General features: G+C 50.9%; 1 protein-coding gene across 1 annotated transcript; it reads left to right on the top strand.

The window, feature by feature from the left end:
• On the top strand, positions 1-6,506 carry CISH (cytokine inducible SH2 containing protein). Its single transcript, XM_049777412.1, has 3 exons — positions 1-102; positions 4,974-5,194; positions 5,419-6,506. Exons 1-3 carry the CDS (start codon positions 83-85, stop codon positions 5,949-5,951), a joined length of 774 nt encoding a protein of 257 aa, XP_049633369.1. The 5' UTR covers positions 1-82; the 3' UTR covers positions 5,952-6,506.
• The last annotated feature ends 2,291 nt before the right edge of the window (positions 6,507-8,797 follow it).

Here is an 8,797-nt window from a genome sequence, read left to right as displayed (position 1 = left end):
CTTCCAGCTGCTGTCACCGGCAGGCCCGGCTCCGTCTCCACCAGCTCAGAGCCGCTGCTGCTGCTGCTGCTGCTGCCAGGACATGGTCCACTGCGTCCAGGGGTGAGCACGACTCTCCTCCGCCCCACCCTGTGCGTCGCCAACACCGATGAGTACCGATCGGGGGCAAACTTTAGGCTGGATGTCGAGGGGTTCGCGGGTCTGTGGGACCCAGCACCGGACAGGCAATCAGAGCACCCGCCTTGGTGCCCACAGTGGGTAGGAAAGCTGGAAGGTAGGTTGGAAGGAAGGAAGGAAGGAACTGAGGCGGGTCAGTCTAAGTCTGGGTTCTGACTTAGAATCCACAACCCAGTGAAACCCCAGTAGCAGAGCATCTTGCCAGTGCACCCCGTTTTTCCTGGCTCAGCTAACTCTCTGGGCCTCTCTGAGCCAGCCAAGGAGTGTTCTTGAGTTCGTTCAGTTCCTTGGCAGTAGGGCCAAGTTGGTGACCTTGGATCAGTCCCTGTCCTCCTCTCTCTGTCCTGCTTCTGTTCTCCTCCCTCAGTCTGTCTACCAATCTTGTCTGTTCCTAGGAAGCCTGCCTGAAAAACTAACTCTCTCTCTCTCTCTCTCTCTCTCTCTCTCTCTCTCTCTCTCTCTCTCTCTCTCTCTCTCTCTCTCTCTCTCTCTCTCTCTCTCTCTCCCTCCCTCCCTCCCTCTCTCTCTCTCTCCCTCTCTCTCTCTTTCTCAAGGCATCTGCTGATTTGACTTTGGGTGGGGAACCTGAGGACACCCACATCCCTCTTCTGAGAATGATTTGGGATTCCATTGTGAGATAGACCTTGGCTCCTGCCACCCTTCTCTCTGAGTTTCCCAAAGACTTGTGAGGGTGAAGGAAGGTTGAGAAGACAATCTTGGACTCAGCCACGCTTTCTCATCACATTCCATGGGCCCAGAGTGACTCTCGGTGTCTTGTTCAACTGTGGAGTCTCAAGCCCTCCAGACTTTGCTGACAAAAGTTCAGAAAGCCCCAGTGGGAGATGTGAGTGGCACTCCACTCCCAGGGAGAGCTGGGTGGCGCAGTGGCTGCTATTATCAAAACTGGCATGGTACCAAGTGAGGAAAATAAAAAGTGGGGCAAGCCTGAAGCAGTCCTGGCTCTGAACTTTCCTGTTCCCAGGGAGGAGACCTAGAGTACTAGGGATATTGTTATCTCGTATGTCTCCTTGATTGTCTCTTATATCTCCATCCTCTGAATTTTGGGACTCTTAACAAGCCTTCTGCAATGCCTCCCGCCTCGTTATCATCTCCCCCAATTTTGGGTTCCCATATTCTCTTTCACTTTGTTACAGGTACAGGCCCCTAACTGGAATCTCAGGGCTAGGGTAGGTAGTCAAAGAGCAAGTTTTTTTGTTTGTTTGTTTGTTTTGTGTTTTTGGGTCACACCCAGCAGCACCTAGGGGTTACTCTTGGCACTATGCTCAGAAATCGCCCTGGCAGGCTCGGGGGATCCTATGGGATGCCAGGATTTGAACCACCGTCCTTCTGCATAAAAGGCAAACGCCTTACCTCCATGCTATCTCTCCAGCCCAAGAGCAAGGTTTTTTAATGGAAGGACTATGCCTGAGGTCCTCAGGGTTTAATACTGATTCTGCACTTAGGATCCCTCCTAGTGTGTCAGGGATCGTACCCAAGTTGGCCACTTTCAAGGCAAATGTCTTACCTGCTGTACTATCTCTCTGGCCCAAAGAGCATGGGTTTTTTGTTTTTCTTTTCTGTTTGTTTGTTTTGGTTCACACCCTGCGGCACTCAGAGGTTACCCTGACTCTGTTCTCAGAAATCGCATCTGGCAGGCATGGGGGACCATATGGGCTGCCAGGATTTGAACCACAATCCGTCCTGAATTGGCTGCGTGCAAGGCAAACGCCATACTGTCATACCAACCCCTCAAAAAGCAAGATTTTTTTGCAAGATATTTTTTAATTTAAAAAATTTTTTTTAAATCAAAGAGCAAGATTTTTAAAACCTGCACACACACACACAGCCATCCATATACAGAGACCAGCTGGTGATCTCTTGGGGCAGAAAGCAAGAATTCCCAACTCAGTCTAGGCTGTGAACTTGAACCCAGGGTTTGCCTCTAGGGCTGAATTTGCTCCATTACTTTGTGTTCTAAGTGGGACTCACAGGTTGGGCTCCACAGCAGGCACACACATGTACTAGACATTAGACCTGGAGCATACCAGTTTCCACCCCCGCCATGATGACATAGTCTTGGACACACCCCTCTCCAGAAGCAGTTTCTTACAAGGATTTGGTGGGGACCAGTGCAAAGATGTCCACATACCTCGATACCATGTCAGCCACAACATGCTCAGGCCCATATGGACACTGTTAAGCTGTCTGGATATGACCACCCCAGAGTCTTTGTCTTGACCTGCCAGCAGCCTATTGGGCTGGAAGGTTCCTGGGCCTGTGCTGAGCTCTGGGCCCCCGTAGGCAATCTATCCACCAGTACATGCAACTCCATCTCCTGTCCCCTGAATAGGGTGCCAGAGCTCCCTAGTGCAGCTAGAGTGGGTGTGAGGAAGCATCAGGTTGGCTGTAGTGTTTTAGAGGTCTGTGGCCACTTCTAAATCGTTATGGGATCCTGATTTGTTTATACTTTCTGATTCTGTGTGTGTGTGTGTGTGTGTGTGTGTGTGTGTGTGTGTGTGTGTGTGTGTTTTGAGGGGTCTACACCCAGCCATGCTCAAGGGTTACTTCTGATGCTATGCTCAGAGATTTTCCCTGGTGGTTTTCAGAAAACTGTATGAGGTGCTGCTGGGCATCAAACCCAGGTTGGCTACATGCAATGCAAGCTCTATAGCTTTTGTACTATCTCTGTGTCCCTAACATTTTTTTTTTTTGGCCACACTCAGGGATTACTCCTGGCTATGCGCTCAGAAATCGCTCCTGCTTGGGGGACCATATGGGACACCAGGGGATCGAACTTCAGTCCTTCTTAGGCTAGCATGCGCAAGGCAGACACCTTACCACTTAGCCACACTGCTCTGGCCCCACTTTTTTGAGGTCACCTATAACATTCACAGTTGGTGACTCTTGCCCACTTTTTTCTGCCTACCAAGCAATATTCAGGACCTCTGATTGGAGTGCCTAATCCCTCTCCTTTGTCTGATCTAATAGATTCAGAGGGGGATCATCAAGACTCTGGCTCCCCCGCCCCCCATGACATATTTGCTTTTGTGACTTTGAGATGTAAGTTCTTCTTAAGAGCAGGATCCATATATTCATTATCTTGGTGTACTGAGACCCAGTAGGCTACCTAGAGTTGGAACTAAGATCTGAGAATGTAGTTTGTGAGGAGGAAGGAAAGACTAGAACTCCCTTCCTCAGGAATCCTGTTTTGCCCCTCCTACCCAAGAAACCCCGGAATCACCATGCTGGGTGGGCCCCTCCAATTGTAGCTACTGCTCCAATCAGGTCTGACTTAGAAACCTGATGTTAACCATCCAGAAAAGTGTGGTGGCTAAGGAGCCAGGGAGATGGCTCAAAGGACTGGAACACAGGCTTTGCATGTATGAACCCAGGTTCAATCTCCTACATCTCATGAGCCTCTGAGCTCCCCCAGGAGCGACACCAGAGCAACAAGCTAGGAGGAGCGCCAAGCACTATTTGGTATGGCCCTAAAACAGAACATAGAGTATGTCTAAAATGTTCAGTATTTGACCTGCTAGCACCCCTTCACAGGTTAGGAGGCTGAGGCCAAAGTGAAAAGCAAGGATTGTATAACATGGCATATCCTAGACCTAGACCCTAGCCTTGGCAGGATCTAAAATTAGGATGTCTGATGCTTTGCCAGTACCTTTATGAATCATTGTCTATCCCAGATTCTCAGCAAGAAGGAACAGAGAGCAGGATAGGAGTTTGACCAATTTGGAGAAAATGTTCGAAGCCCTGGACAGTATGGACCGAGGTCCCTTCAACAAATGTTTTTGTCTTCCCTAGGCTTCCCACCAGTATTTTTGTGCTTCTCGAGAGGAGCCCCTACAGGCCTGTGGCTCAACCAGAACCAGTGCCACTTAATCAGTCCACCTTAGCCAGCAGGGCACTGGTGTCTTTGTTATAAACCTCAACAATCTGGTGGGACACTAACTGACCACTGTGGAAAAAATAAAAGTCTCATAATCACTGATCTGTGGTTTGGGTAGTTGCAAAATAGAGAATGGAATTACCAGTTAATAAATGCAGGAGGTGGGCCGGGAAGGTGGTGCTAGAGTTAAGGTGTCTGCCTTGCAAGCGCTAGCGTAGGACGGACGGCGGTTCGATCCCCCGGTGTCCCATATGGTCCCCCCAAGCCAGGAGCGATTTCTGAGCGCATAGCCAGGAGTAACCCCTGAGCGTCAAATGGGTGTGGCCCAAAAATCAAAAAATAAATAAATAAATAAATGCAGGAGGGTGGAGAAATGCTCTTTTATTTATTTTTAAGCCACACCCGGCAATGCTCAGGACTTATTCCTGGCTCTACACTCAAGGATTACTCCTGGAAGGCTCAGAGAACTGAGAATTGAAGCCAGGTTGGCTGCATGCAAGGCAAATCCCCTACCTGCTTTTCTTTTCTTTTTTTTTTTTTAATTGTTTTTTGGGTCACACCTGGCAGTGCTCAGGGGTTACTCCTGGCTCTAAGCTCAGAAATCGCCCCTGGCAGACACAGGGGACCATATGGGATGCCAGGATTCAAACCACCGTCCTTCTGCATGAAAGACAAACGCCTTACCTCCATGCTATCTCTCCAGCCACCCCCCACCTGCTTTTCTATATCTCCAACTTCCAAAGGCCTTTTATAATTACAAGTAGAGAGTGGTAGGAAGAGGAGAAACAAGTTTACTGAGATGAACTGACCAAAGGTCATGTAACTAGTCAGAGGCGTAGGAAATCCCTGGATATGGGAGAAAAATAGGGCCTTCACTCACTGTCCACCCCACCCCCTTTAGACCTTGTCCTTTGCTGGCTGTGGAGCGGATTGGGCAGCAGCCCCAGTGGGTCCAGTCCCTGGAGCTGCCTGAGCCAGCAATGCAGCCTTTACCTGCTGGGACCTTGTTGGAAGAGGTGGTAGAGGAGACTCCAGCCCAACCAGAGAGCAAACCCAAAGAGCTAGACCCTGAGGAGGATCTGCTGTGCATAGCTAAGACCTTCTCCTACCTTCGAGAATCTGGTGAGTCTGAAGAGGGAGGCAGGCCTTGTCCTGGGAAATCCAATGGGGGAAGCACTGCCCTGCCATTTGATTCTAGTTTAGAGGCACGATTATGCCCCGAAAGTCTGATGGGAGAGGTACAGCCGTCCCCAGGAAGTGTTAAGGGCATGGAGAGCCTGCCTGCTTGGTACCCCCGGCTCACTTCCATGGTGACTAATCTCTCTGCCTTGTCCACTTGCCTGTAGGCTGGTACTGGGGCTCCATTACAGCCAGTGAAGCTCGACAACACCTGCAGAAGATGCCAGAGGGCACATTCCTAGTCCGAGACAGCACTCATCCTAGCTACCTATTCACACTGTCGGTCAAAACCACACGTGGCCCCACCAACGTGCGCATCGAGTACGCGGACTCCAGCTTCCGCCTGGATTCCAACTGCCTTTCCAGGCCACGCATCCTGGCCTTCCCGGATGTCGTCAGTCTCGTACAGCATTATGTGGCCTCCTGCGCTGCAGACACCCGGAGTGACAGCCCTGACCCTGCACCCGCCCCGGCACTGCCTGCCCCAAAAGAGGATGCTCCAAATGATCCAACACTGCCTGCGCCAGCGGCCACTGCTGTGCACCTCAAACTCGTGCAACCATTTGTACGCAGAAGTAGCACACGCAGCCTGCAGCACCTGTGCCGCCTGGTCATCAATCGTCTGGCAGTCGATGTGGACTGCCTGCCCCTGCCCCGGCGCATGGCCGACTACCTCCGACAGTATCCTTTCCAGCTCTGACACAGCCCGACGTCCCCAGAGACTCATCCAGCCAGACCCTCAAGGCCGCAGTGGCGCTGGCTGGACTTGCACTCAGCTGTTCCTCTTCTATTTATCCTGATATCTCAGACATCTGGCAACTGGACCAGGAAGAGCCAGAGGGGACAAGGCTGCTGGGGAAGCAGCAGGAGAAGAAGAAAGTGTCACAATTTGGAAGCTGCACCCCCCCCCCCATTGTGGCTCCATTCAAGTGAGCCAGCCGTGTGTCAGAGAGGGTGCCAGGCAAGCCCTGGTCTCTCTTGTGAGCTGGGTCCACTTATGCTCCTGAACTGCATAGATCCCCCCGCCCGGGTTTCTCAGTCGCCAGGATGGGGCCGGACCCCTCTGCCTGCCAACCTATCTCAGGTAGAATAGTGGCCAGAGACCCAAAGCTGACAGTGGCAGACCCCAAGGGGGAGCAGACCAGACTGGGGATTGCACAGTTCTATAGTATTTATTTATTTATTCTCCTTGTAGTTGGTCTCCGGGTGAGCCAACCCCAGCTCTCTACTTAGAGCTCTGCGTGTTCTAGAAATCCCAAACTCTCCCTGCAGAGAGTATTATCCTGAGACATCTGGGTGGGCCAAGTCAGTCCTGAGTATCCTGACACTGAGCCACTCATCTGTGAATGTGTCCACCCTCTTCTGCCCCCGGCCCAGGTTTTAGGGTGGAGAGTGGCTAGTGGACAAGAAACTTGAGTTAAAGCATTGACCTCGCAGACCCTGTTGCTCCACCACTGCAGAACAGACCTCTGTCTACACACAACTGGCCCTATAGGTGTGCCTGTGTGTGTCAGAAAAGGGGGTGCTAATTCTAGTGACTGTCACTAGCACTTCTGGACCAGTTTCCTACCCAGCAAGGTGACTGCACATGAGAAAACAAAATACAAATCAGATAAGACTATAAAATTATTAGAATCCCCAAAACTGTTTGGTTTGTTCTTTTTCTTCCATTGATTTTTGTCACGACAATAAAATTAAATCTTTTGTTTATGGAACCCTCCGTGGGGCCTCTTTGGATTTCTGTTCACAATTTGTTTCCTTGGACCTGATCCTGATCCCCAACTTTCTGTCTAAGCCAACTGAGGCCTAGACACTCTTGATAACAGGGCAAGTGCTGCTGAGGTACCGTGAAGACAGGCTCTATCCCTCTCATCCTCTTGCTCCATCCAAAACCTGGTAGATAGGAGGTGAATGTCACTGCAGGCCACTTCCCCAGTCTACTGCTAGGATGGGGAGAAGCACCCAAGAAACACTCATGGAGAACTTGATGAAGCATGGAAGGGTAGAGAATTCCAGGAAGGCTGCTGTGGCCCACTCCCAAGCAGCATCTTTTGAGCTAAGAAGGCCTGAGAGAGCTAAGTAGTCTGAGAGGACAGGGCCAGTCAAGAGAGCAGGTACAGCAGCCGGAATGATAGTACAATGGATAGGGTCCTTGCCTTGCATATGGCCAGCCCAAGCTAGATGCCTGGTACCCCATATGGTCCTTGAGTCCTTGATGATCCATGAGAGCAGTATCTGGAGTAAGATATGAGTACTACCTTGAAAAACTCCCTCTCCCTCTCTACCTCCCTTTCTTCTTCCTCTCTCTCTCCTTTCTCTCTCTTCCTCTTTCTCTCCCTCTCTCTCCCCCCCTCCTCTTCCTCTCTCTCTCCCTCTCTCTCTCCCTCCCATTCTCCCTCTCTTCCTCTCCCTGTCATTCCTTTCTCTCTCTCCCCCTCTTTCTCCCTCCCTGTCCCTCTCCTCCTCTCCTTCTCCTTCCCTCTCTCTCTTCCCCCTCTCTCCCTCTCCCTGTCATTCCTTTATATCTCTCTCCCTCTTTCTCCTTCCCTGTCCCTCTCCTCCTCTCTCTCTCCTTTTCTCTCTCTCCTCCCTCTCTCTCCCTCTCCTTGTCACTCTTTTCTCTCTCTCTCCCTACCTCTCCCTCCTTCTCCCTAAATAAGAAAGAGAGAAAAAAGAAAAAGATGGGGCCGGGAAGGTAGCGCTAGAGGTAAGGTGTCTGCCTTGCAAGCGCTAGCGTAGGATGGACAGCAGTTCAATCCCACGGCATCCCATATGGTCCCCCCAAGCCAGGGGCGATTTCTGAGCGCATAGCCAGTAGTAACCCCTGAGCGTCAAACGGGTGTGGCCCAAAAACCAAAAAAAAAAAAAAAAAAGATCTGAGTACCACCTGGTTGTAGCCTCCTTCCACCCACACACACCTATATAAAAAAGGGAGGAACAGTTACAGGGGGATTGGAGGCACGCCATCACAGAAGGCTTATTGGTGTCAAAGAGCAGAAATTGATTTGGGGACAGTAAGCTACCTGAGGTGGGGCTGGTTGGGTTTTAGGTTCCTTTTCCATTCGCTCAGGGTCCTGTACACCAGAAGAAGTGGGTGGGAGAACAATTAAAATGGAAATTCCATGATGGTGACAGTCTGACTCTGGAATCCTTCAGCTCCTGGCATCGCAGTCAGTATGGAAATTGTCTGCAACTTGGCTTGAACACCTTCCAGGAAAGTTCCTCTGCACCTCGTTCAGAGTCAAATGTGCTGACTTTCAAGAACAATTTGAGGGGCCGGGCGGTGGCGCTGGAGGTAAGGTGCCTGCCTTGCCTGCGCTAGCCTAGGACGGACCGCGGTTCGATCCCCCGGCGTCCCATATGGTCCCCCAAGAAGCCAGGAGCAACTTCTGAGCGCATAGCCAGGAGTAACCCCTGAGCGTCACAGGGTGTGGCCCAAAAACCAAAAAAAAAAAAAAAAAAAAGAACAATTTGAACCTGTCTGTTTTCTTAGCCCTGGGACAGTTAGAAGTTGAGGGCAATAAAAGCCGGATGCTGACAGGAGGA

This window comes from Suncus etruscus, chromosome 7 (genome assembly GCF_024139225.1).
Source record: "Suncus etruscus isolate mSunEtr1 chromosome 7, mSunEtr1.pri.cur, whole genome shotgun sequence".
Lineage (NCBI taxonomy): Eukaryota > Metazoa > Chordata > Mammalia > Eulipotyphla > Soricidae > Suncus > Suncus etruscus.
Note: the sequence above shows the minus strand (reverse complement) of the source record. Positions and strands in the feature narration are given on the sequence as shown.

Excerpts from the sequence above, each read along its gene's own strand:
- CISH (XM_049777412.1), top strand. The coding sequence starts at position 83 with ATGGTCCACTGCGTCCAGGG. Across the intron at positions 103-4,973 it reads ATGGTCCACTGCGTCCAGGG|ACCTTGTCCTTTGCTGGCTG; the intron begins GTGAGCACGACT and ends CACCCCCTTTAG. Across the intron at positions 5,195-5,418 it reads CTCCTACCTTCGAGAATCTG|GCTGGTACTGGGGCTCCATT; the intron begins GTGAGTCTGAAG and ends ACTTGCCTGTAG.